At 54.0% G+C, this 25,000-nt stretch overlaps 3 protein-coding genes across 5 annotated transcripts in view; 2 read left to right on the plus strand and 1 right to left on the minus strand.

Moving 5' to 3' along the window:
- The window catches only part of prop1 (PROP paired-like homeobox 1), a 3,851-nt gene extending 3,261 nt beyond the window's left edge, over window positions 1-590 (plus strand). The window contains exon 3 of the mRNA XM_066696787.1: window positions 207-590. Within this exon, the coding sequence (XP_066552884.1) occupies window positions 207-590 (384 nt within the window). The remainder of the gene's footprint in view (window positions 1-206) is intronic.
- Window positions 591-1,976: 1,386 nt separating this feature from the next.
- Window positions 1,977-6,298, minus strand: mcfd2 (multiple coagulation factor deficiency 2, ER cargo receptor complex subunit). 3 transcript variants are annotated; one of them, XM_066696417.1, is made up of 4 exons: window positions 6,160-6,298; window positions 3,402-3,680; window positions 2,840-2,999; window positions 1,977-2,574 (listed from the first exon to the last, which is right to left on the minus strand). In XM_066696417.1, exons 2-4 carry the CDS (start codon window positions 3,554-3,556, stop codon window positions 2,443-2,445), a joined length of 447 nt encoding a protein of 148 aa, XP_066552514.1. In that variant the 5' UTR covers window positions 3,557-3,680; window positions 6,160-6,298; the 3' UTR covers window positions 1,977-2,442. The 3 variants fall into 3 exon arrangements, with proteins under 3 accessions (XP_066552514.1, XP_066552513.1, XP_066552515.1); XM_066696416.1 differs by lacking the exon at window positions 6,160-6,298 and adding an exon at window positions 4,921-5,069; XM_066696418.1 differs by lacking the exon at window positions 6,160-6,298 and adding an exon at window positions 4,921-5,060 and having other exon boundaries at window positions 3,402-3,647.
- Window positions 6,246-25,000, plus strand: part of ttc7a (tetratricopeptide repeat domain 7A) — a 42,457-nt gene continuing 23,702 nt past the window's right edge. Inside the window, exons 1-15 of the mRNA XM_066696415.1 lie at window positions 6,246-6,377; window positions 8,810-8,973; window positions 9,094-9,262; window positions 9,887-10,017; window positions 10,273-10,391; window positions 11,228-11,306; window positions 13,857-14,026; window positions 16,036-16,099; window positions 16,761-16,898; window positions 17,646-17,729; window positions 20,040-20,144; window positions 20,899-21,016; window positions 21,380-21,437; window positions 22,074-22,146; window positions 23,063-23,223. Coding sequence (XP_066552512.1) covers window positions 6,248-6,377; window positions 8,810-8,973; window positions 9,094-9,262; window positions 9,887-10,017; window positions 10,273-10,391; window positions 11,228-11,306; window positions 13,857-14,026; window positions 16,036-16,099; window positions 16,761-16,898; window positions 17,646-17,729; window positions 20,040-20,144; window positions 20,899-21,016; window positions 21,380-21,437; window positions 22,074-22,146; window positions 23,063-23,223 — 1,763 coding nt within the window. The 5' untranslated portion in view covers window positions 6,246-6,247. The remainder of the gene's footprint in view (window positions 6,378-8,809; window positions 8,974-9,093; window positions 9,263-9,886; window positions 10,018-10,272; window positions 10,392-11,227; window positions 11,307-13,856; window positions 14,027-16,035; window positions 16,100-16,760; window positions 16,899-17,645; window positions 17,730-20,039; window positions 20,145-20,898; window positions 21,017-21,379; window positions 21,438-22,073; window positions 22,147-23,062; window positions 23,224-25,000) is intronic.

A 25,000-nucleotide genomic window follows, 5' to 3' on the forward strand; every position in this document is an offset into this window, starting at 1 on the left:
CCTTAATTGAACTAACAATCAAACAGGCCGGTTTGAAAACCACTGGATCAGTATACTCTCAGGTGATAGGATGTGTCTGTAAAATCTGAAAGCTCAGTTAAGGAGGAAAAGCTTTTGAACTCTGAGAAGGAGGCTGTGATGGAAACCCGTGGGGCACCGGCGCTGTGCCGCACACACTGAGCTCTGGGGGGCGCTCTCTCCCGCAGGTGTGGTTCCAGAACAGAAGGGCAAAGCACCGGAAGCAGGAGCGCGCCGCGCAGAAGAGCCTGCCCTCCACCGTGATCCCGGGCTGCGGGGGGCTGGTGTGCACGGCGGTCACCTCCTCGGGCCGGCAGTACCAGTACAGCCACACCATCAGCCACCTCCCCCGCTTCTCCTCCGTCCTGCCCGGTGCCTACGCACCTCCCCCGGCAGTCGGCCAGTTCTCCTGCAGCGCCGGCCACCCGCACACGCACGCCCCCCCGGCCCGCCAGCACGACGACTGGTACGGCCCCCTGCGAGCCATCGGCGGCCCCCCGCCTAGCCTGCCGCCCCCCATGCTGTCCCTGTCCTCCATGCCTGGCCTGGAGCCCCTGCCTCACTGGAACTAGGATGGGCCGAGCCGTCCCTCTCTCTGCGGCAAACAGACTCTGAGGGCAGGGCCACTTTACTGAGACACTGTAGATGAAACCACAGGGAGCCACTCTCTCACTGTCTGTCCATGCAGGACGGCTGAGCGGAGCAGTGGACAGACACCCCCTCGTTCTTATTGCGTTGGTCCTGCATGGAAGTATTCAAATGTACAAAATTGTGTATCTGAAGGAAGTCGCCCAGTCTGGCAGTAGTCTGGATTGAGAGACATATTCCTTTTATTAGACATGAAAACATCATTACAAACCAGTCACAGTCTCTGTAGAATACAAGTACAAGATGTAGATGTCTTTAACACCCTGGTTTCTCAAAACGATCTGCAGTAAAAGTTCTGAAAATAGGATTGTTTTTATTGTTCATATTATTGTTACAAACACAGTGTTGCTTTTGATTTTCTTTTTGGCTTTTCCTTTAGAAAACGTGATTCAATAAACTCCAATGACTTCCTTTCACATTTACAAAGATCTTGTGAAGTCTACATTAATACACAGTGATTATAATAGAACTATTTGATATATTCAAGTTTTATTTTTTACTAGGTAATAAAATATACATTGAAGTCGGTACAAGCAGCAAACATACCGGACTCGGGCAGATGGTACAGGTCTGTTCTCTGTTCCCCTTCCCCCCCACACTGAAACACACGCTGCTTGTGATGTCACTCACTTATGATATCACACCACTTTCTCTCACTGTACAATCAATAATGCACAACTGACCAGTGATAGTCACTCGTTAACTTGCTGCGTTTCAGGGGGGGTTAAATGATTCACCAGAACGGCCTGGCCTCCTTGCCCTGCCCACTGCCCCTGCTCCTATCCCAGCACAGCACCGACAGGCTGTTCAGTTTCTCGGTGACACATCATCGTTGTAGGGGGACGTCCCGTCTTCCTCCTTCTAGGACAGCGAGATGCCAACAGGTACCGTCACCCCAGACCCTGAGAAAGGAGCGCTGTGCTCTGTTGCTGTTCTTGTATTAATCAGAAAAGGGGGGGAAACTCTGCTTTTTGCCCAGTCTGCCTTTTGTGATCAAGGTGCAAAACATACACTGTATGTTTTTATTTTAAAAACAGGGACATTTACTTTAATTCACTGTCTACACACCTATGGCAGTACATGGACAGTGTAGGATGCACCCGGGCAACACTCATTTTAAGTCTGACATTTTGTTTTGCCTCACGTTCTGTGGGAGAGCGATACCGTACACAACTCTGCTTTGGTGACTCTTAATTGGTCTTATTTCTTGAAGAATTTAACCTCGCCTCCAACCTCCGCGGGTCGTGCTGAGGCTTCTGAAGTCTAGGTGAGTGATGGGCGATGGGTGATTGTTCACAGTCTCACAGTGATGATGTCATTGTCACAGTTTAATATGTAGGGTTTCCACAGTGAGGGTATCACGGTTCACATTTAGTTTCAAAGCAGAGACTCCTCTCAGCTCGTCCAAATGTCCTCTTTATATGACACTGGTGTGGATGTCTACCTCCCCCCTTGCCCCCCAGCCACCGCTTTACATTTCAGCTCCAATGAGAGACAACATTATAACACTGTACGGCACTGAGACATTATGGGGTGACTGTACAGAATTGACTCAAACGGACACACAGCACACAGAGAGACGTTCCTCACTTCAGACATTATTATGGCAGTTATCTTCAATTATACTGAATTTAAACAATGCTGGTAGTTCAAAGTTCGCAATCCACTCGGACGTAGTTCTGCTGCTCGTCGCACTCAGAGGGGGCAGGCGGGGGGCGTCTGTGCGTTTAGATCGGATTCGGCAGCTCGGCCGCCATGCTCCCCCCCGCGCCGCGCTCACTCCAGCGACTTGGCGAACTCTGCGTAGTCGATGTACCCATCGTTGTTCTTGTCATCGTCCCGCAGCACGTCGTCGATCAGGTTGACCAGGTCCTCCTCTTTCATGGGCTGGCTGTGTTCGCCCCCTTCCTGGAGGGGAAAGTCAGAAATGGCACAAAGTCAAGGCACCTGAATAAAACCTTACCTTATGAGCCGCAGGTTTGGCAGCAGGTCCAGGTCAGGATACAGGACGATGGTTCATGATTACTCAGCCTCCCCACATACACACAACTCTTGCCTCTACTACCGCAGGACTAAGACCATATATTCACCTTTTATATCTGAACTAGCTAATGCATAACACAGGGCCCAGAAACAGCACAAACTGCGGGTCAGACATGTGAAGCACACCCACCTCTTTGTGCACATGTGCGATGGCCGTGGCCAGCTCCAAGCCGTCCAGCAGGTTGTTGCCGTCGTAGTCGTGCATCTTGAAGTAATGCAGCTGCAGCTCCTGGGGGCTCATGTCCGACTCCGGCTTGTCAATCACGCCTTCCAGATGTTCCATGATGTGACTGCAAAACACAAGGGTCGAAACCAACGGGCTCAGATCATAAGGGCATAACACAGTGTCCAATCGACGCCATTCGCCCCATGGTGCTCGTTTGGTGTCCATTAATAACTAAGTGATCAAGGATCCTATCCAGTCTGTTTCTGAATGTTCCCAAATTGTCTCTTCAGCCACATCGCTGGGGAGTTTGTTCAGATTGTGACGCCTCTCTGTGTGAAGAAGTGTCTCCTGTTTTCTGTCAGCGCTACAGTCTGAAGATGCTGGGAGCTGTACTGTGGGGTGGGGGGGGCCAGAGGTCTGACACACCCAGATAAAACCTTCAGAACTTCAGGTGCTACTGAACAAATGCAATCTTAAGCACAAAAGAGGGGATTTTAAGCCCACAGACCCCGGTTCCCTTACTCACTCCTTGTCCTGCACCATGTTCCTGTCGAGCCGCATGTTGGGCCGGTGGCCCTCGGTGACCTCGGCGTGGTCGTGGTGGTCCTGCGCTCTGGCCGACAGCAGGCAGCCGAGCAGGAAAAGCACGACCACCGCGCCGCCCCGGTCTCTCCACAGCATCCTCTGTCCCACGGGCGGGCAGCACTGCCTGGGCACGGCTCACTCCTGGCACACTGCGCGGCACGGTGCTGCTCACGACACACCTGGCAGGCTGTCGGCACAGTGGAGGGGGAAGAATGGAGGCCTGGTGAGGCAGAGAGAGCACGAGAGAGCTCTTATTCTGGCCATGGCATTCACTCCCTTACCCCCCCCCTCCTCCCACCCAAAACACACAGCCAACATCAGAGACGGCACAGACGGCGCGGCGATTGGGCAACATCGAAATCAAAGGGCTGCCAAATATTCCAGGTCGTGTTCTTCCCAGAGTTATTGAGGTTTAACGGTTTATTTACCTGCTCACAATTACTGCATTTCCCAGGTCTACGGCAAGTGAAAGATTTATGAGAGCCATAAATGCATAATAAAACCTCGCTATAGAAATTGTTTGTGTGCTGTAATAAACTAGCTTGATATCGCAGGCTTTAAATAGCTGTACATGGTCACCTTTGAAGGGCATTACAAAGAAAACACAAAATACAGGGGAAATGGAAACCGGTTACAATTTTACAGTACAAGTTGTAATGCAAGAATCAGTTAAATGTATTTTTTCAAACCAGTGTGCTGCTTTGTGTCCAGCAAGTCTGGCATTTCGGATTGTCCCGGTCGTGTAGGGCAGCTACGACTGGATTAGAAATGGGCCGAGTAGCACTACAGGAGGATGCAAATGTAGTAATATTCAGTACTAGGCTAATTTTCCTGTAGTAGTACTGTAACAGGACACAAAGAGACAGGACTCTCCTGTCCTTTTGCCTCGTCATTGTGGTGAAGGAGTTTCAGAGTGGTTTTGCTCACGTTGTCCTACGTAATCATATGTAATAACTGAACACTAAACGGCAAGTGGTTTCTGACGTCATCATAAGTAAGAGTGGTTTGCACACGTGTGTCATATCTAATCGCAGGTTTATGAAAGTCGGACAAATAAACCAGACACGAGCAACATTAACTGACATGAAGATCTACAAACAAACGACAGATTTACTGAGCGCTTTAGTTGTAAACCTAGTGATGACGGTGTCAAATGAACTGAGATATGACGACATTTAACACGACCTGACGGTACATAATAACGGGAACAGATGTGGAAGAGAAAGTGCGGACTGGGGCACAGGCATGTTCACGGCACTAGTCACACACGGCTCCCCTGCTTCATACACATCCATCTACACATCCCTGACGAACGACATCGCAAAGGAAACTCAAATCCTGTATCCTGCCAACAGCACGCTACTGTCACGGGCGTCACTCCGGCTACATTGTAACACTGACCCCCACGGAAAACGCGTTTCCCCCCCGTCCACGCACACGTCCATCCCGGCCACACTTACCGCCTCAGACGCGTGAACCCCGTTATTATCCTGCGCTGCCTTTGAGCGCTTCACCCAATGGCGACAGGATCTGATTTACTCGCTCTCTCCGTCTCCCTCTCGCTCGGTTAGTCTCCGTATTTTTGGCCCTCGCAGCAGCCCGTAGCAGCCTTTGAACCTTAGGACACGACGTCTTTTCTGTGATTGGCTGAGCGTGGGAGAGCCAATGGGATGGCTCCGTGCTCCCACGCTGGACCCGCCCCTCCGTGTTTAATCCACGTAGACCTCACTGTGACCGCAGGACCCGTCACAAACGGACGGCAATCAGACGCGCATGTGTACGTGCTGCCAATTACCGTTAATATGTGTCCCACTCGCACAAGGTGGTTTCAGGTGTAACAGGTCACCTGTCATCGTCAAGGCCGGGTACAAACACTGAGTTACAGCCCACAGAAGGGGGTAGGTAGAGATAGACAGAGCATTTCCCGCACCCCGTCCAGATTAACGGTGCTGTCTGTGTGATTGCGCTTTTCCGCAGCGTGCGCCCAGCAATCAGTGGTTCACAGCGGGGTTGATATTAAGATACAAAGTGATCAATATATACAAAGCGCAATTAAAACAACAACACAAACTGCCATGCAAAACGCGTGTGCGTCCCTGCGGTGGCACGGACTGCGCCCTGGAAACGCGGGGTGGTTACAGTCGGGTCCGCAAGGGGGCGCCGCCGTCTCGTTTGCACCTGCAACACCTGGGCATTTACAGGCAATTCACAGAGAAAACAGATCTAGCAGAGCTATCCGCCCTGCTAAAATGTAGGTGGAAGACAATGAAACACAGTATCCCAGTACTGAACAGCACGCACACCGCGCATACTCGCCTGTGTTGCTGGGTGGGCTCAAGCCCCTGTGCCCCCGCTGTGCCCCTATTATGCCCCCACTGTGCCCCGCTTTCTCCTCATGACAGTGAACCGATGCATATGTGTGTATTGCTTACCCTGATCTTAACCTGTTTTATTGTTTTATTACAGTTTCATTGTTGGATTTAATACACACACAGACACATGCATGTATCATTTGTTAGCAGGCGCCTGGGCTAATGTTTTCCAGCGCAACGCTGTTGCTTATTCAGTGACGTTAATTGTGCAATGAAGTTTCGTTTTCTTTGAACTGTAACTCTACTTCTAATAATGGTGACACTAACAGTATAACGATGCACAGTGTCTTCATCGAGTTGTTCAGTGGCCGCCAGTGCAATACTCACTGCGTCCTGCCGCACATGCTCAGTGAAAAGTTTACTTTCTGATCGCCTGTCAGTCCGCGGAGATCCTGCTGCCGGTGCGTCGGGAGAGATGTCGGCGCGGCTGTCCTTCTCCCAGTACCGGCTGGAGGCTGAGCTGGAGCGCTGCCGCGGGGAGTGTCAGTGGGACAAGATCCCCGGGCTGGTGGAGCAGCTCGCATCAGCTCGGATACACGAAGACGGTGAGTGGAGTTGCTGTGGGGGTCTCCTGTCTCTCTCTCTCTCTCTCTCTCTCTCTCTCTCTCTCTCTCTCTCACACACACACACACACACACAACCTGTCTCTATATCTCACACACAGACTGTCTCTCTTACACACAAAACCTGTCTCTCTCTGTGTCTCTCTTACACACTGCTTGTCTCTCTCTCTCTCTCTCTCACACACACACTGTCTCTCTCTCTCTCTCTCTCTCACACACACACACACACAACCTGTATATCTCACACACAGACTGTCTCTCTTACACACAAAACCTGTCTCTCTCTGTGTCTCTCTTACACACTGCTTGTCTCTCTCTGTGTCTCTCTCTTACACACTGTCTCTCTCTCTCTCTCTCTCTCTCTCTCTCTCTCTCACACACACACACACACACACTGTCTCTCTCTCTGAGAGGCAGGAGAAGTTCGGACTCCCAAGAGGAAGTGGAGAGCCATGCCGAGCGCTGAACTTTGTACTTGCACAGTAAACTGAACGCACCCATCGCTGACTTTATCTCGAGGTGGAAAAGCACCGGCACAGTGACCAGAGTTATCAGTCACCGCGTAGAGAAATCAGTGCCGGGGCTGCCAGGCTCTACAGCAGCTTTTTAACACACTCTTTTCAGTGGAAGCTCATGTGTGTGATTTTTGTGTGTGCCAAGAAGTAAAACTGCCCCCATCCCTGCCGCTGTGTATTTGTTGATTTATTGCTGCACAGGCTCTCATCCCCAGCTCCCGAACTTCACCCTGAGTGCGGTTTTCCCACAGCCTCTCTCTCTCTCTGTCTTTCATTTCTTGGCTTGGTTTGCAGAGAGCAGCGTATCAAAGCGGCGTGTGTGCGCTCCGGGGCTGGGCATGTTCCCTGCGTCTCTCTGTCCTTTCAGATTGGAAAAGAAACTAAACAAACAAAGCAAACAATACAACAAATCTCATTAAAAATGAATAGACCCCGGGGCTTCGCTCGGCACCGTGCAGGTCCGACACAAAACCAGCACCTGAGTGGGGAGGGGAGCGGCGGGGCGGGGCGGGGCGGGGGGCCCAGCAGTCTGTGGCCCCCGGCCTCGGGCATCAGAGATGGAGGCTCTAGGCTTCACGTGGAAATGATGTGGTTTGTGGCTGTGGAGAGCAGCTGCCCGTAAGTCACATGCAGAAGTCACTCCTTCCCCCGGCACACGGCACGTTGGTGTGGAAATCGGTGAGAAATGAAGTGCCGTGGTGCTGGTGGATCTGCAGGAGCTGTGGTGTGATCTGGAGGTCGGGAGAGAGAGGAACAGTCACTGCTGGTGTTGTTAGAGTCAATAAAGCATCAGGTGACTTTCCATGTTTATTGTATGAATAAACAGTGAACGTGTGCAGCAGGGAAGGTCGTCTGAACTTGCAATGAAGGAGAGAAGTTGGCCATTTGAAAATAAATTAAAAGTGAGGGAGTTTTTACACTGTGTTGGCTAAACCTCTCCATAGATCTACTTTTATTTGCTGTATTTGGCCACACAAGCTGCTCAACTTTTCTGTGTTCGTTCAGCTGGAAGCCATGAATAGTTTGAATACATGGCAGATCGTATGCAAAACCCCCAGCTGCACCATTACGGACAAGTCGTGTCTTGAATGTGTTGGGTCACGTTGCCTGCACTGGGAATGTGGAATGTGTTTATATATCGACAGAGAAAATGAGTTCTTCCCCTTAAAAACGAGAAGCAGCCGCCCCGCATATGGACAGAAAGCGTGTTCTGCAAACAGGCGTGTTTGTTTGACAGCGTATAAACACGCTCCAGTGTGGGTTCGTTTGGATACTCAAGGAATGTCAGGGAATCAGTCAGATCCCAGGGCTGTGCGGTGCGTGCCGGGACTTATATCAGCGCCACATTCCCGAAGTGTTTTGATCTCTCTGACGGGCTGGTGAGGGCCCAGGCGTGGCGCTGCCCGGGTTCTGGGCCCGTTCTGAAGTGACACAAGCTGGCAGAGGTAAATGGACGCAGCGAACAAAGAGAAGTCCACGTTTCAGCAATAGAGGAAGGGTGTAGAAATGAAATAGTGAAGTGTGACACGCTGTGATAAGGAACTGAACCACACAGAGAGGAAGTGACTGTGCTGGTTCAGTTGATTTGGTTTTGTGTGGTTGGCCTGGTAGTCCAGCTGCCTCTTTTCATGGATAAGATACGGTGGGTGTCCCTCCGCGTGGACAGGGTGGCCGTAGATATAGTCTCTCTGTTTTATGGTGGAAAGCCAGAAGCAACTGACAGGACCCCCATTGTGCAGCCGCTAGTTCTTGCCCCAGTTCTCCCAGGCAGGTTTCAGGTGTGAGGGTGCGCTCTCACGGGCCGGGCCTGCGTCCTGTCCCTGTGCCTTCCTGTCCCCCAACCCCTTCCCATCCCACCAAGCCCCTGACCCACTCCCTGGCGTGTGCCCCCTCCTCCAGATGACTACGGGACCCTGCTGCTGGCCGAGGCGCTGCTGGAGGAGAGTCTGGCGGAGAACGCCGCCCAGCTGCAGAGCTCCACGGCGCTGGAGGACCACGACCAGCCCAAGCTCAGCAAAGCCAAGGACCTCCTGAACTCCGTCCTCAACCGCGGGAAGCTGCAAGTGAGTCGGCCTCCCCGGCACAGCGCCCGTGCAGGTTTATGTGAAATGCTTGTAATACACCATGAACGTGCATTGATGAGATATTCAATTATTTATATGATTCCCTGTCCCTCTCGGCAGCCCCGGCACATGACCGAGGCCCTGGTCCTGCTGGCAAAGCTCCACTACGTCCAGGGACGCTACAGAGACGCCCAGGGCATGTGCGCCAGAGCGGGCACGGAGGAGCTGGCCTCGGACGGGCAGCCCCTCTACCAGGTCAGACTGCTGGCGGAGGCTTTCGTCATCAAAGGTGAGATGTCGCCGAGCCCAGCGCAGAGCCGCTAAAAATAGGTGCCCAGACATCTTGTCTTGCCCAGTCTTGGCAATCGGCACACAGGTAATTATTTGTATTATGAATCGTGCGCTCAGATAAACAGGACATGCTCTTATCTAGCGCCGGGGCTGAGAGCGATTGCAGGCCTCGCACTGGGAGTTGATTTATTTGCTGAAATGCCCATATAAGGCCGTGGCTGCTCCAGTGTCCGTCCCCTGCCAAGAGCGCCTCGTGTCTCCCGAGACCGAGAGAGTTTCCGCAGTGAGATCAGATCTGCAGGCGCTCGGCGGGGATGGGAGGCTGAGCCAGAGCACTTTCCCACTGCGGCCCGCCTGGCTCGGGTGCGTGACCCGCCGGGATAGGAAACAGAGCATCGGCCGGCGGAATCCCCGTCCCCATTCTAGAACCCTGCAAAGCCTGTATCTTCTAGACTGTTCTAGTCTGCCCCTGTGTTCGTACCCGATCGCTTCAGCTCAGGGCTTCCTCACACTGCTCTCGGCCCCGGTCGGCCAAACCGTCTCCCTGTCCGGCTCTGGCTTCTGCTTCTGAGTTCACCCCTTGTGTCCCCGTCCTCCCGTCTCCTGCCCCCTCCCTCCCCAGGCCTCTCCCTGGAGCGCCAGGCGATGTCCGCAGCCTCCCGCATCCGTCTGTCCGAGAGGGAGGAGGAGTGTCTGTCCTGCTACCTGCGGGCCTGCGACGCAGAGCTGCTGTACCTGCAGGAGCTGGACAAGGTCAGCGCGCCGCAGGGCGGAGAGTGGGGCAGTAAAGTGGGGGATGGGTAAATCGGGGGTAGATGAGAAACAGGGACGCAGTTTTTAATAACTCACAGGACTAGGAGGTTTGGCTGCCGTCCAGGCTAGTCTCTGGGCTCTTAAGAACTCAAGTGCTGCTCCTGCTTCTGCTCCGACCTCAGACAGGACCTCCGTCTGTCTCGTTGTCTTTTAACGCTCTCGCTGCTGACGGAAACGTCGGCCTCGTGTCGGCAGGTGGCGGGCAGCTCCCACGGCAAGAGTGCGAAGGGCGGTGTGCCGGCGCCGGAGTTCGACCTGAGCTTCTTCCAGCAGGCGGCGCTGCAGAGTGCGTACCTGTGTCTGCTGCGCAAAGGGTGAGTGCGTCCCCTCGCCGGCCCCGGGGGTCAGTTTCACACAGATGTGGATGAGAACGTGCACTGTGTTGTGCAATTATTAAAAAGAATTTTTCTGCACGAGAGTGGCGTCCCCAAATCCTGTTCGATCGTGACGTGAAAGGGACGGTAATTTCTTGCACTCCACATCCAATAAGAGCATTTGTTCTGCCTTTATTAATAACCTACTGTTGGCTGAAAAATGACAGTTGCTAAATTTAGACGGGTGACTATGTGTCAGGAGTGGAAAGAGCAATTTTGTCCCTGGTGTCTCATTTGTGAGAGACTTCCGTAATATTTTTGTATACCTGTTTGGTGTCTTTGTTCCAATCAAAACCCTAGGAGGGGTAAAAACATGCCACTAGTACAAAAAGCAGCTGTCTGATTATCTTTTTGCATACAGATATCTTTAGATAAGGCATTTCTTTAAACCACAAGAATAATAAATAAAGACGTTCAGTTTTTGGCTCTAGTGGGACATGTTTTGGGAGAACGACACAGATATGGTTGAACATGTATGATATTGTACTTCAGGCCTTCTACTGATTTAACTGTGTTATTTATGACATCACACCCTGCTGTTAAAGGAATATTTCCCTTTTGTAGAGTGTCACAGCAAAGCCGGCCCATGTGCTGTCCTGTGCAGCCAGCAGATGGCCCTCCAGCTTCATAAACAGAGCTTGGGCAGGCCTATCACTGTGTAGTCTTGCGTGTAAACACTCTCAGACAGGCGGTGTGTCTCAGGTGCGTTGGAGCGAGAGGACGGCGCGTCTGCACCGAGACGTGTCTAAATTCAGGTTGCTCTGCTGTCTCCACAGTCACGTGGCCCAGGCCGCCCAGCAGCTGCGTCAGGTCCTGAGAGCGGTGGACACGCGCGCCTCCCAGGGCTTCAGGAAGGTGAGAGAGAGACTTGGACCCCCGGAGACCCCCGCCCGGGACAGGAGGGCTCCTCCCGCAGGTTCATCCTCTCCAGGGTGGAGCTGTGGGGGGGCGCTGCGCCACTCCTTCCTCCCTCTCCTTGCTCTTTCTCCCCTCATCTCCCTCTGTCCCCTCTCCTCCCTCTTCCTCCTCGCCCCTCTCTCCCACCCAGTGTTCGCCGAGCAGCTGCGGAGTCACACTGTCCCCGAAGCGGTTAAAATTGTATTAATACGCTAAATACAACCGGCTTAGATTAGGGATGAGATGGAAGTCGCTTGGACCGTTATTTAAACTGCTGGCACCAGTTTCCACCATTGTGCTGCCATGAGGACCATGGGATTAATTAAAGTGAAGCCGCTGCAAATGTCATATTAGCATTTCGGCTGCAGCCAAGAGGACGGGGGTCTAGTGTGGCAGGGATGATGTCTCTCGGCTGTTTGTCTACAGAGGACTGCAGATTGAATACCTGTATTGATGTTGGTGTGTCCATATACATATATATATATATATATACAAACACAGTTCTCCCCGCTCACCTGCTGCTCTACACAACATACATATATATATATATATATATATATATATATATATATTCTGTTTGTAGAAGAGAGAAGTTACTCCCGTTGTGCTCGGACTGGCGCCCCGCTCTGTAGGAACACTGCCATGCACACACCCAGCTGAGCACACAGGCGTGCTGTGTGTGTGTTTTTTGTGAAGGCAAAGAACAGGAATGATAACTTCAGCTACTCGGCTGCGTGTCGCAATGCAGCTCCTGCCGGGATCGAGTAACCTAGCAACACCGCAGCTGCAGTCGGAGCAGCCCGTGGTTATGCAAGTCCCCTCCTCGGCTGCAGCCGCGCCGCTCTCTCCACGCCGCCGGGGCCTGCCGAGAGCCGAGGGGGGGGGGTCTCGCTGTCCCACGCACACCCTGCTCACGTCCGCCACCTCCTCGGGTGTCCGGCGCAGCCACCCCTCGCCGGCCCGAGCGACGCGGTTCGAGGGGGCCGTCGAGACGCAGAGGCACGGGCGGCCACACGCGCACGCGTCCGTTACCGGCGGCGTCTTCCCCCTCTCGTCTGTAAACCTCCCTCGCGGACCCCGGGACGGGCCGCTCTCTGCCTTGTAGCACTGTAATATCCCGTTCATCTTGCTGCGCTCCCCTCTGTCTTCGAACGGTGTCCCCTCTGACAGAGTGTGTGGCCCCAGGTTCCCCCGCAGAGACCCCGCCGCTTCCACAGAGAAACCTCACTCCTGTCCTTCAGTGCCTTCTGCGCAGCGCAATTATGTAGACCATTGTGTTCTTTATTTTTTTATTGCTAGTGTTTATGTATTTTGCCGCTCCCATTACGAAGACCGCCCTGGGAGATACAGAATAGTTTTGCATATTTTATTGTTGCAATAAATTATTTATAAGTGGCTGCCTCCGCAGGCTGTGGGCGAGGCTGCCGGCTTCCCTGCGACGGTGTGTCGGTGTGCCGGGGCAGTGCGGGTCTCTTCAAATCCCCAGTGGCGTAATTGGTACATTGTGTTCATTATTCAATGGAGGCCAAGAGGCTTTTCTGTTTAGTTGGGTTCCTCTGCACATTGAGCTCAGCTGGGACACTTAAAGGAAAGATTGTTTCTATCGATCATGGCACGCTCCGGTGAGATTGCTTATCTGCTTATCTGGGGCATCTTCAGGTTTTTCTGTTTGGGAAACGCGCCGAGGAGACCTGGGGTTTCCCTGTGACCCGGCACTGCAGAGGATTTATTTAGGAGTTTTGTGTGCCCAGGGTGAGACAGGGCCTCTCATTGTGCAGCTGGTCTGATGCAGCAGCCTAAATTTAAGGTCAACATGCAGGACGCCTTAACCAGGAAACACGGTCATTAAAGCAGACATCAGAAAACTAATTATAATAACGACATGGGTTTAATTAACATCCGTCCTTGTCTTAATAAACATGGAATCGTTGTTAAATGAGTTAGACGTCATATAAAAGCGGCATGATTTCAGATTAAATACAGCTGTCTCTCGGGCCCCCAGCTGGTTGGTGCACTCAAAGCAAACAATCCAGATTCTCTTGAGTCTGTTGTGTCAATCAAAGGGGAAAATCATCCCAGGGTGTTGTCGGTGTCGTAGTCGGTCAGCAGGTGGGGCGGCCGGTCTGCCGTGTGGCGGCGTGGAGGAGTGCGCTGGCCGAGGCAGCTGACCCTCCCGGCTCCCCCGGTTTCATTTCACCTTTGTGTTGCCTGGCACAGCTCTGAACTCGTGGAGAAATAAACACACTGAGCCACACTGAGATGCAGAGCCACTTTCCACTGTTGTGTTTTATTAAGAGTGAACCATCACGTCCAAAATATATAGGTTAGATGCTTTTATGTGTTTTTGTCGGGGTTGTCGACACACAATCGTTCTCTTATTCAGTTCAATCTGTGTGTCTTCGTCAGGGCCATGGGATCTCGTGTGGCAGTGGCCATTAGGGACGCACCGCTCGGTGTGTGCCAGGTGTGTGACAGGTGTGTTTGTCTGTGTGTGTGTGTGTTGCGCAGGCGGCTGCGCGGAAGCTGGCGGAGGTGTTGCTGAGCAGAGTGAGCGAGGACAGCTACTGGGGCCCCCTGACCCCGCCGTGCCCCGACTGGCTGGAGCGAGAGGGGCGCCCCGTGCCCAGGGACTCCTGCTACTCCGCCCTCCGCCCCCCGCAGCAGTTCAGCGGAGACAAGTACGTGTGTGTTTCAACCCGGCCTCCTCCGCCTCCTTCTTTGTTGTCTTTCTGTCGTTGTCATGAACGCTGCCGTCGCTCTCCTCCTTCCTGTGTTCCCCTCATCCTCCTCTTATCGTCTTTCTTTCTTCTTCTCTTTTTCTTCCCCAGATCCCGCTGTCTGTGATCTGGGGTCAGTATTATTCTTTCAATTTAATTGACTGTCTGGATGGCACAGACGGGCTTGTTCTCAGTACCACTTAACCCTGCTTGCATGTCAAATACAAATATGACATCCGGAATCTCAGGAAGAGACTAATAGACTAATATATACACACATATGTTTATAAATACATATATGTGAGCATGTATATATATACACCGATCAGCCATAACATTATGAGCACTGACAGGTGAAGTGAATAACACTGATAATCTCGTTATCATGGCACCTGTCAGTGGGTGGGATATATTAGGCAGCAAGTGAACATTTTGGGCAACAAATGGGCAGCGTAAGGATCTGAGCGACTTTGACGTGGGTCAAATTGTGATGGCTAGACGACTGGGTCAGAACATCTCCAAAACTGCAGCTTTTGGGTGTTCCCGGTCCGCAGTGGTCAGTACCTATCAAAAGTGGTCCAAGGAAGGAAAAGCGGTGAACCGGCGACAGGGTCATGGGCGGCCAAGGCTCATTGATGCACGTGGGGAGAGAAGGCTGGCCCGTGTGGTCCGATCCAACAGACGAGCTACTGTAGCTCAAATTGCTGAAAAAGTTCATGCTGGTTCTGATAGAAAGGTGTCAGACACACAGTGCATCGCAGTTTGTTGCGTATGGGGCTGCGTAGCCGCAGACCAGTCAGGGTGACCATGCTGACCCCTGTCCACTGCCGAAAGCTCCTACAATGGGCACATGAGCGTCAGAACTGCACCACGGAGCAATGGAAGAAGGTGGCCTGGTCTGATGAATCACGAGTTCAAGGTGTTGACTTGGCCTCCAAATTCCCCAGATCTCAATCCAATCGAGCATCTGTGGGATGTGCTGGACAAACAAGTCCGATCCATGGAGGCCCCACCTGGCAACTTACAGGACTTAAAGGATCTGCTGCTGACGTCTTGGCGCCAGATACCACAGCACACCTTCAGAGGTCTAGTGGAGTCCATGCCTCGACGGGTCAGGGCTGTTTTGGCGGCAAAAGCGGGACCTACACAATATTAGGCAGGTGGTCATAATGTTATGGCTGATCGGTGTATATTTCTGTACTAATTTATGAACGCTTGTCTGTGCAGAGAGAGCTGACTTCCACTGAGTCTCTGTGTCATAAAAACAGAGCCGCACTGACAAGATTAGAGCCGAGCAGCTGTTGTCCCACCTAGCAATACAGACAACAGACTCAGAGGTGATTGTTCCCATTGGCTTGAAAGGCTGATGTCAGCCCCCGTGAAGCCCCCGCGGCTTCGGCGAAGGTGAGCTCTCTCAGGCCGCTGATGTACTGTTGTGCGGTGAATGATGCTGTCACTGCCGGTTACATTGGCAATAAAAATGATAATAATCAGAATTAAGTGAATCCTAAAAATAGCAGCCCTTTGCTGGCTGACGACTGCAACGTTGTGTGTTGGTGTTCAGTTTGGCTCTTGCGAAATGAGAACATTGAACCGCGGGGACCGATACGGCTGCACATCACATGGAAAGACACACACAGCACAGCGACACGACACGGGGACGGATGGCGTTTCAGCAGAACGTGCTTTCCCCCATTAGAGGTATTAACTTGCCAGCGTGGGTCTTCATTAATATTTCGCCCTCCGTTCCCGGTAGCTGTAACCGTAGCCCTGAGAAGAGCCGACTGATCGGGCCCGGTAACCGGAGCGGCCTCTGCGGGAGCCCACGGGAGAGCAGGTGTACGGTGGCAGACAGCGCCGTGTCAGCGGGCTTGTGTTACCGCCACAGACGCGGGTGAAAGCCAAGCCTCCTGGCGCAGGCGGCGACTGCTCTGACTGGTCTTTTGTCTCCCTGTCTTGTTTCCCGGCAGCTTGTTCTGCCCGCAGGCCGCCGTGGAGGAGGCCGTGCTGCTGCTGCTGATTGGCGAGTCCATGGTAAGGCCGTCACCCGCACACGAACAACACAACAACGGACTGTCTGTCATCAGGGCGTCTCTGCCGGTACTCACACTGCAGTGCAGGGCCTCGATCAGAGTCGCGCTGTCTCTCACTTCCTGTCCCATCCAGGGTTATTCGATGGCTAAAATACGTCTAGAGCTCATAATAACAATGCCGGCACTGTTTTGATCAGTCTGGCTGCTCATCCTGGGCTGACTGGTCCCTTACCGGTTGGCCCTGAGTCCACGCTGTCACTGAAACAGGTTTATTGACAACCACACTGCGATTTTAACGGAGAGCTTGTTTCTTCCTGATGGAAATCAGTGTCAGACTGGGGGGTTGGAGGAGATATAAACACCTTTAAGGGTCAATTTGCCAAAGCTCTTCCCGGAGAGGAGCCCCACGGTGCCGAAGACCGTCAGGCGCTCCTGTGGCCCACGGATTCTGTGGCCCCCGTTACTCCACTCCGGGAAACAGAGTCCTGCCCGTCCCAATACTTTTGTTTTTAAAGAAGTGCTTGTGACAATGAAAGTACCAGTCATAGTCTAAAGTCCAAAGAGGTCCGTCCCTTCTCGGGTCAGCTGGCACACGCCTCACACGGCCCAGCAGGGCTCTAGGGGAGTCAGAGCGCGTGCTGAACGTCTCTCTCCCCCCGCAGGCGAACAGGGACGCGGTGATCAGCCGGGCCCCCGAGCAGCAGGAGTCCAGGTCGGCCAGCCTGCAGGACGCCTCATCCGTCTACGACCTGCTGACCGTGGCCATGGCCAGGAGGGGCCAGTACGGCATGCTCTCGGAGGTGAGACCCCCGGGGAGCAGGGCGGGCTTTACAGAGTCGAAGGGTTTGAGTTAAGACTCTCTTTTCCCCCCCGGATGCAGGCGTAGGTGGTTCTGTTCTAGAGAGGCGTTTCGCTGCCACGGCGGCCCACCTTGTGGTCACTGAACCCACAGAGGCATCCCCTTGGCGGCGGCAGTGCAGTGTGATGTCATGTGATGTAACATGATGTCGTGTGATGTAATCGGGAGCCGACCGCGAGCGGAGCAAGGTGAACGCACGAGGACGTGGACGGCATTAACCCATTCACCACCCGAACCCCCATCAATAACCCGCCATGTCCACCTAATGGTCACTAAAGCAGGCCTGCTGCTCCATCGTCATGTCCGTGTGCGTGTGTGCGTCTGCACGTGTGTGCGTGTGTGCGTGCGTTTGTGTGCGTGTGTGCGTGCGTGCGTGCGTGTGTGTGCGTGTGCATGTGTGCATGTGCGTGTGTGCATGTGCGTGTGTGCGCGTGCATGTGTATGTGTGTGTGTGTGGCGTTTCCTCTACAGTACTAACCATGCTCGGCCCATCCAGTGTCCCCGTGGTGAGGCGGTGTAGAGTCACGGCACAGCTCTCCACTGGGTCTGCGTGTTTGTCATGTGGGGTGTGAAGTGGACGCACCAGTCATTGTCGGGGTGATGACGCAATGGCGCACAGGTGGGCGTCCGTGTCTGTGGTGCGGTCGAGGGTCCGATCTCTGAGCACGGTGTCTGTCTGTCTTTGCAGTGTCTGGAGCGCGCCATGAAGTTCTCCTTCAACGAGTTCCACCTCTGGTACCAGCTGGGCCTGTCGCTCATGGCCTGCGGGAAGGTGAGCCCGAGACGAAGGGGAGGCGATGTTTGCGTGTGTCCATATGTTCGTGCCGTCCACACGGAGAGTGTCTGGGAGCCGCCGAGCGCAGGGAGACCAGGGTGAAGTCTAGGCTGTGCTCGTGCTCTGGTCCTCCGAAGACCTTCACTGAATCATCTGAAGGTTGACACTTCAATCCCACACAGACCGCAATCTATCAGCCGGAGCAATCTCGGCGCGCGGGAGATGAAAAAGGCTGGAGGAACAATTTAATTTAAAAAGGAAACGCATCCCAATCAGATATCTGAGCCGACCTTTCTGTGCAGAGTAGAGAGACGAGGTTTAGAGCCAATGCTTCGACGCAGAGCTGGTAGGACCAGGAGGGGTGAGATCAATCGATTCTGTCAGGCAGTCGGGCTCTGTGATATTGCGGATCAATCTTAGGGCTACACACTCGGGCTCGGGCCCAAGCGGGGCGGCGGGGGGCATCCCTCCATGTCATCTGCGCTGGTATTCCTGCAGACAGGAAGCAGATGGCAAAAACACGGCCTCGGTGGCAGGTGTGTCAGTGGGGACAGACAGGAAACACCCCGCTGTGTGTGTGGCTGTGTGTGCGTTTGATATCGTTGCTGCAGCAGAGGGCATGCCGGGCTGTGTGCGGGTCAGGGAGGCAGGACATTATGCAAACTGTGTAAAGCTGATTACAGCTGCTGCACACGAGCATTAGACACCTACTTAAAATATGCAAATGCAAGGGATTTAGCAGAAAGGTGAATGCATTCATTAGGATGATATACGCTTCTACTCCATGCCTGCTTCCTAGTCTTATTCTGAGAGTGAGTTGAGTGTGTGTGTGTCTGGGTGTGTGTCAGTCTGTCGGTCTGTGTCAGTCTGTCTGTGTGTCAGTCTGTCGGCCTGTGTCAGTCTGTGTCAGTCTGTCGGCCTGTGTGTCAGTCTGTCGGCCTGTGTGTCAGTCTGTCGGTCTGTGTCAGTCTGCCGGTGTGTGTCTGTCGGGCTGTGTGTGTCGGTCTGGGCGTGTCGGTCTGCAGGGGGTTAACAGTGCAGCGAGAGGCGGCTCTGTGTGCTGAGCTGATTGAGGTTATACTGTCTGGTGGCTTTCTAGCTAAAACATTGTCTGGTTGCTAAGCGACTGGTAATGAAAACACATTTATCTCTGGGTCACATGGGGAGAGGAGCAGAGGAGAGAGAGGAGGACGCAGCGCCGGAGATCTGCCCGCTCTCTGCCAGGGGACGGGCCGCACCTTCACCCAGCACCACGTCTAGCACTTATAGGCAGAATTGACAGCCGCAGATTCCACAGCGCATCGGACAGGGCGGGAGGGGCGGCACATTAAAACCCCTCCACTCGGGCTGAGGACACACTGTAGTCTGTAGGGAGGGACAGGGTCGTGGAAGAGCAGTTATGAAAGCCCTGATCCCTCGAACAGTGTTTCACCCGAGCTCCGTGTCCCGGTGAGCCCCCCCCGCAGGACTTCACAGTGAGTCATCGTCGAGAGCACTGTGGTGAGAGTCCACTCAGGACAACCGGGCCACTAACAACTTCACACACACAGAGCAGGCGATCATAACGAGTCGAGGACAAGGAATGCACTTGACAGCAGCCTGCGCGATGAGTAATTCCCAGTCTGGCCGTCTATGATAAAAGATAGAGTGAGAGAGAGAGAGAGAGAGAGAGGGGGCGATGGAGAGTAGTTGGCGGACAGAAAATGAAATGGTCAGATTAAATAACCAGATCAGTGACCCAGAAATGACAGGAGAAAGCAGGAGAACGGACACTGAACGCCCCAGCCTCGGTTGTAGTATGGATTCAGTGTGAAATCAGGGGAAGCAGCTGGCGATTCTCTCTTCTCGTTGAGAGGAGAACGTGGGGTACTCCATGTGCACCCCTGCACGCTGGCACACTCCCCCAGCATGCACGGGGGTCTCGTTGAACCAGGGCGCCCACCGGGGAGCGGCAGAACTGGGACGGCGGCCTACTTCCGAGTATAATTAGCCTCGATAAGGGGGCCAGGATGCAAGGGACGCTTGAATGACACCGAGCGGTTAACCGTGTTGGCTTGATAGGCGTACGGGGGGACAGGAAGTGGATATATTATTGTTATTGTTCTCAAGAGTGTTATTATTGTTTCTGTACACGTCCATCTTTTCCAAACACAAATATATGCAAATAATCGCTTGTGATTCATGTCGTCTGGAGGCATGAATCACAAACCAGTGCCAGCGATTATTTGCATATATTTGTGCCGGGTTCAGACTGGAGAGCGGCTACAGGGAGGGGCAGTAACCCTGTGCGTCCCGTGCCCCCCACAGGCGGCGGGCGCTGTGTCGGTGCTGCGGGAGTGTGCCAGGATGAAGCCCGAGGACCCCACCGTCCCCCTGCTGGCTGCCAAGGTCTGCATTGGACAGCTGCACTGGGTGAGTTAACGGTTAGACGGCTACACGGTTAAAGCAGACGGGGTGCCACGGCAGAGCAGGCGAGCCTGGACCCCATGACACAGGTCAGGGCAGGGGTCCACAGACCGTGAGGGTCTCTCTCTCAACCATTCAGAAATCAGACTCCGCCGCTTGCTGTAGCCGGGACGGGAATCCTCCGCACAGCCCTAAATGATCTCGTCCACGGTGACAACTTCATCAGATTCGGGCCGTGCCGTCCTTGGGGGTCGGGTCTGAGAGCGAGAGTTAATTGAGTGCGATACTGTGAGCCCAGGGTGTTAGAGAGTGATTTAGTCTGAGAGCTGCAGGTTGGGGATGGGGGGGGGGACGTCAGCAGGAGAAACGGGGGCAGCGACAGCAGAGCGGAGTGATTATAGAGGAGATAATGGGAGATTAGACTCTCAGTGTGATTGGAAGTGAAGGGTGGCAGGACAGCTGGTACAGAGAGAGAGAGAGAGAGAGATGGAGAGAGTACTGAGTGAGAGAGATGGAGACAACGTACTAAGAGAGAGAGAGAGATGGAGAGTGTGCTGAGAGAGAGAGAGAGATGGAGGCAGTGTGCTGAGAGGGGGATGAGGAGCTCACCAGTCAGACCGGGGGGGTGCTGCCACCCAGCACTGAGTGGCGCCACCCCTTGAACGACATCATTCTCACTCAGTCTCCGCCCTCAGTCGACCGTCTCTCTCCGCTTCTCTGCTGATCCACTGATCCAGATGTTGTGTTGGGTCTCTTACAGCTGGAGGAGGGCGAGGCGTTTGCGCGGACGGTTCTGGAGATGGGGGACCAGGCGGCCGAGTTCCTGCCCAGAGCCCACCTGGCCGTGGGGCTGTGCTTCAGCCTGCAGGCCACTGACGGTGAGGGGGATGGACGACACAGGGGCAGGGGCTTGCTTTACACCGGGGGTCTTGAATCCTGGCCTGGACATGCCCTGCTCCTCCATGCCTCCAGTATAGGGCCTTCAATCAGTGGCAAAGTCATTAAGCAATTAAGTAATTATGTAGATCTGCGTTAAAATGAGAATGTCCATCCTGGTCAAAGCCAGGTGTCCTCTGGTGTCCCTATGAGTCCCCCACATCTCCTGTCTTCGGTACCCAATCTCCACAATGCCGGTGCTTGAGCAGACCCCCTGATCGAGCCCTAAGCTCTTAAGTGCTCTGTGCGGGTCTGTCTGGGGGACATATTGAATCACGCGCTGATTTTCTCTTCTCTTCTGGCAGCATCTTTGAAAGACCGGCGCGACGACTTCAACCGGCGGGCGCTGGAGTCCCTGCAGAAGTGAGTGACTCTCTCCCCCCGTGTGTGTGAGTCGAGCAGCTCGGACGAAGGGACGCCGTTTTCTGTTTCATTGACGGGGGGCCAAATTTGGGAAGCCGCTCGTACCGGGGTGGGGTTCGTATCTTTAGACTTTCACCTTGTGAAATGCTGATGTGTGACTGGAAGAAAGGGGCGCACTGCTGAGAGAGAGAGCGGTTCAAATATGGATGGAGTCCGGCTCTGATCATCTATTCCATTTCATGAAACCCGATCTACCTCAAAGCTGGAGGGCCGCCAAATAAATAAGAAAGAGCAGGAGACTCAGACAGTGCAGTGGAAGACAGAGCAAGGTGTTGCGAGTGAATGTAGGAGATCTGCTAAGAGGCAGGCGTCTCACTAACCCTTGGTATCCCTCTCCTCTATGCTCCCTGTGTTGGAATGCCTACTTATCACATTCCAGGACCCGTCCAGACACTCCAGCAGGCTTCCGGATTTATTGATTTGCCAGTGATCCCAGAATGCACCTGTGTTCTCCTCTAACACGTCTTAAAGCTCTGAGGACTTCCTGTCTTTCCTAATAGAGTTTTAAAGTTAAGAAAAACACGACGGGTCAGGGTTGCCGCGCTGACCAAGTTCTGCGTTTCCCTATCCTTACAGAGCCCACGCCCTGGACCCGGACGACCCTCAGATCGCATTCTACCTGGCGCTGCAGCTCGCACTCGTCCGCCAGGTCAGCCTCTCTCTCTCTCTCTCTCTCTCTCTCTCTCTCTCTCTCTCTCTCTCTTTCTCTCGTGCAGGGGTAAAGGCCCAGGTCACTTTATTTACCCCAGGCTGATTTGAGCGTGGTGAGGGGTGGCGAAACGGCTGTTTAACACGGCTCTCGCGCGGCGCAGGAAGCTAATCTGCCCATGCTGCCCAGGCCACTCACGCCCGGCACGCTTGGCACTGCGCAGAGAGACGGGGCCGGAATGCGTCCTGGCCGTGGGAGGGCCGGCACGGGGCTTAGCGGCTCATTCCTGGCCCTGCTGGGGATGGCGGGGACTGTGGAGAGTTGGCCGGGCCGCAGCACGGAAGCCAAGGCGGAGAGAGAGGATTGCTGTTAATCTCGGGGCAGTCCAACAACGCCGGACTGCACGGCTCTCGGGTTACCCCTGACTCTCCTCTCTGACTGACCGCAGCATCTGTCGCAGCTCTGACTGGCAGCTGAGGGACAGGTAGCAGGTTCTGAGATCTGGGTCAGACCCCCGTGCTGGGAATCTGGTGGTCTATTTAAATAACCCGATGACCAGAAACCTCGACACATCCCAAAGTCACTTTCCCCCACATTAGAGTATTTTTAATGTGTGTATTTATTGCCACCCAGTTGCTGTGTGTGGTTGAGCTGGCATCGGGGGGCTTAATTGTAATTGTGTTCCCACAACCATTGGGCATCTCTGGGCATGTGCGGCTGCCCTTTACTGGCATCGCTGTGTTTGCTGTTTCCCAGCACAGTTGAGCCACTGAAGACAACAGACAGTTCACCAGGACAGGGCCTTCTTTCATTTCCTGTCAGTCGCTCAGGGCTGGGTTAATGGGTTTCTCTGGGTTTTGTGTACTTGTTCCTGTACAGCTGAGTTGTGAGTGCATACGTGTGCATGTGTCGGCAGGTGTCGGCTGCCATGGAGCCCCTGCAGAAAGCGCTGTCCTTGCGCGGGGACGACCTACACTCGTTGCACCTGCTGGCCCTGCTGTTCAGCGCCCAGAAGCACCACCAGCTTGCCCTGGACACCGTCAGCCTGGCCCTCAGCCAGCACCCCGACAGCTTCAGGTATGACCGGCGACACGGCTCTTATCCCCCCACCCTCCGCACACACACACACACACACACACGCACGCACGCACACACACGCACGCACGCACGCACGCATGCACGCGCACACGCACGCACACACACACACACACACACACACACACACACACACGCAGGCCCCGTGGGTTAATTTTAGATGACGTAACTCTAGGCCAGAGCCGGTGTCGCCCATCCGCTCGGCTCGGCCCTAATTTAGATCCCATCAAGACCCCCGCACCGTCAGCATCTCTGGAGAGACTGGCCGCATCCCGATTTTTGGGGAGGAGGGGTTTGTCTTACACTATTCTGAACAGTGTCCAAAGACCGATTGACCTCCTTGGTATCTCATGCGATCGGGTGTGTGTGTTTGGCGTGTGCACCGCAGCGGCCATGCTCGGCCTCCACCACTGTGAACGTTACAGCCATGTCCTGTCCCTCATTACACTCATTCAAAAGCTCATGTCTTCTCCTCTCCCAGACTCACACACATGTGCATCCGCTTGGCGTTCTGCTGTGAAATCTATTTTCGGTGTGGAAAAGCTAAACGAGTGGAACGAGAGGTGTTTAATTAAGAGGTCTTGACGGTTTGCCTGTCACTGTGAAGAGCGGGGGCGGGGGGGGCGGGCTTGGCAATGCTTGGCAACGGCTCTGCCAGCTGCGGCGCTGGGGAGGGCCCACCTGTGAGGCCCTGTCTGTGGCCCCTCGGTGCAGTGTGTGTGTGTGTGTGTGTGCATGTGCGTGCGTGTGTGTGTGCGTGCGTGTGTGTGTGTGTGTGTGTGTCAGAGCAGCTGCCAAGCTGCAGTGCTGCGATGCCAGGCCTGGCCACAAGAGGCCAGTGTTCAGCTCCATGGTGGGTCTAGGACCTGCTCTCTGTCAATGTGTGTTTTTGCAGTGTGGGTGGGGGGCAGGTCACTCCTCAGGCCCCTCTCCTCCTCTCCTCCTCTCTGCTCTCCTCTCCTCCTCTTTACTCTCCTCCCCTCTCCTTGTCTCTCTGCATCTCCCCTCTCTTCTCCTCTCCTCTCCTCCTAACTCCGGGTGGCAGCGGTGGGCCGGGCTGCCAGTCGAGCCCAGCTGCAGGATACCTCAGTAACAGAGTAACAGAGTAACAGAGTAGCAGAGTTACCGAATGACAGAGTAGCGGCTCCAGTCGCAGTGAAGAGGTTTTAATGTGGTTTCATAATGTACAGAGTTTAGTGATGGATTGTTTCTTCCCGTATTAATGGCGCGATGGCGAAGGGGGTGATTTTCCTCATGAGCCACTTGTGACCCCGATCTCAAGATTCGTTACAGACTCTGTAACTCTGTAAGGGATGAGGGGCGGCCTCGAAACCGGATTGTACACATGCAGTGGGTCAGGATTCCTGAAGGAAGAAACGTAGACAGACACACACACACCGACAGTCAGCCAGAGAGATCCGAGCAGCAGGATCCGTTATCCGTTACTCGCACATTTGAGGCCGACAGCCCCCGACTGCGTATCTGTTCCTCCTCCTCCCCCCCAGCCCGACCTCACACATGCACACACATGCACCCGCACACACGTCTTCCCCCTCTCTCTCTCTCTGTGACCCAGTTCTGGGAATCCCCCATCGCCCTGGCAACCGTGAGGTCACTCTTCTTGGGAACTCTGGGAAAGGATGTGATTTCGCGTGTGCTTGACATGATTGCATTCCTCGGACAGCTGTGTCTGGGGGGTGATGTCGGGGCCCGTGAGGATAACACACGAGATCGTCTCCAGATTTACTGTCCCGACCTC

Source organism: Amia ocellicauda, chromosome 23 (genome assembly GCF_036373705.1).
Source record: "Amia ocellicauda isolate fAmiCal2 chromosome 23, fAmiCal2.hap1, whole genome shotgun sequence".
Taxonomy (NCBI): Eukaryota; Metazoa; Chordata; class Actinopteri; order Amiiformes; family Amiidae; genus Amia; species Amia ocellicauda.

What these genes read in the sequence shown, in the direction of transcription:
- mcfd2 (XM_066696417.1), bottom strand. Translation starts at nt 3,556, where the DNA reads ATGCTGTGGAGAGACCGGGGCGGCGCGGTGGTCGTGCTTTTCCTGCTC. An exon ending in AACATGGTGCAGGACAAGGA is followed by an intron (nt 3,000 to 3,401) that starts GTGAGTAAGGGA and finishes TGTGTTTTGCAG; the next exon opens with TCACATCATGGAACATCTGG. An exon ending in TCGCACATGTGCACAAAGAG is followed by an intron (nt 2,575 to 2,839) that starts GTGGGTGTGCTT and finishes TTTCCCCTCCAG; the next exon opens with GAAGGGGGCGAACACAGCCA.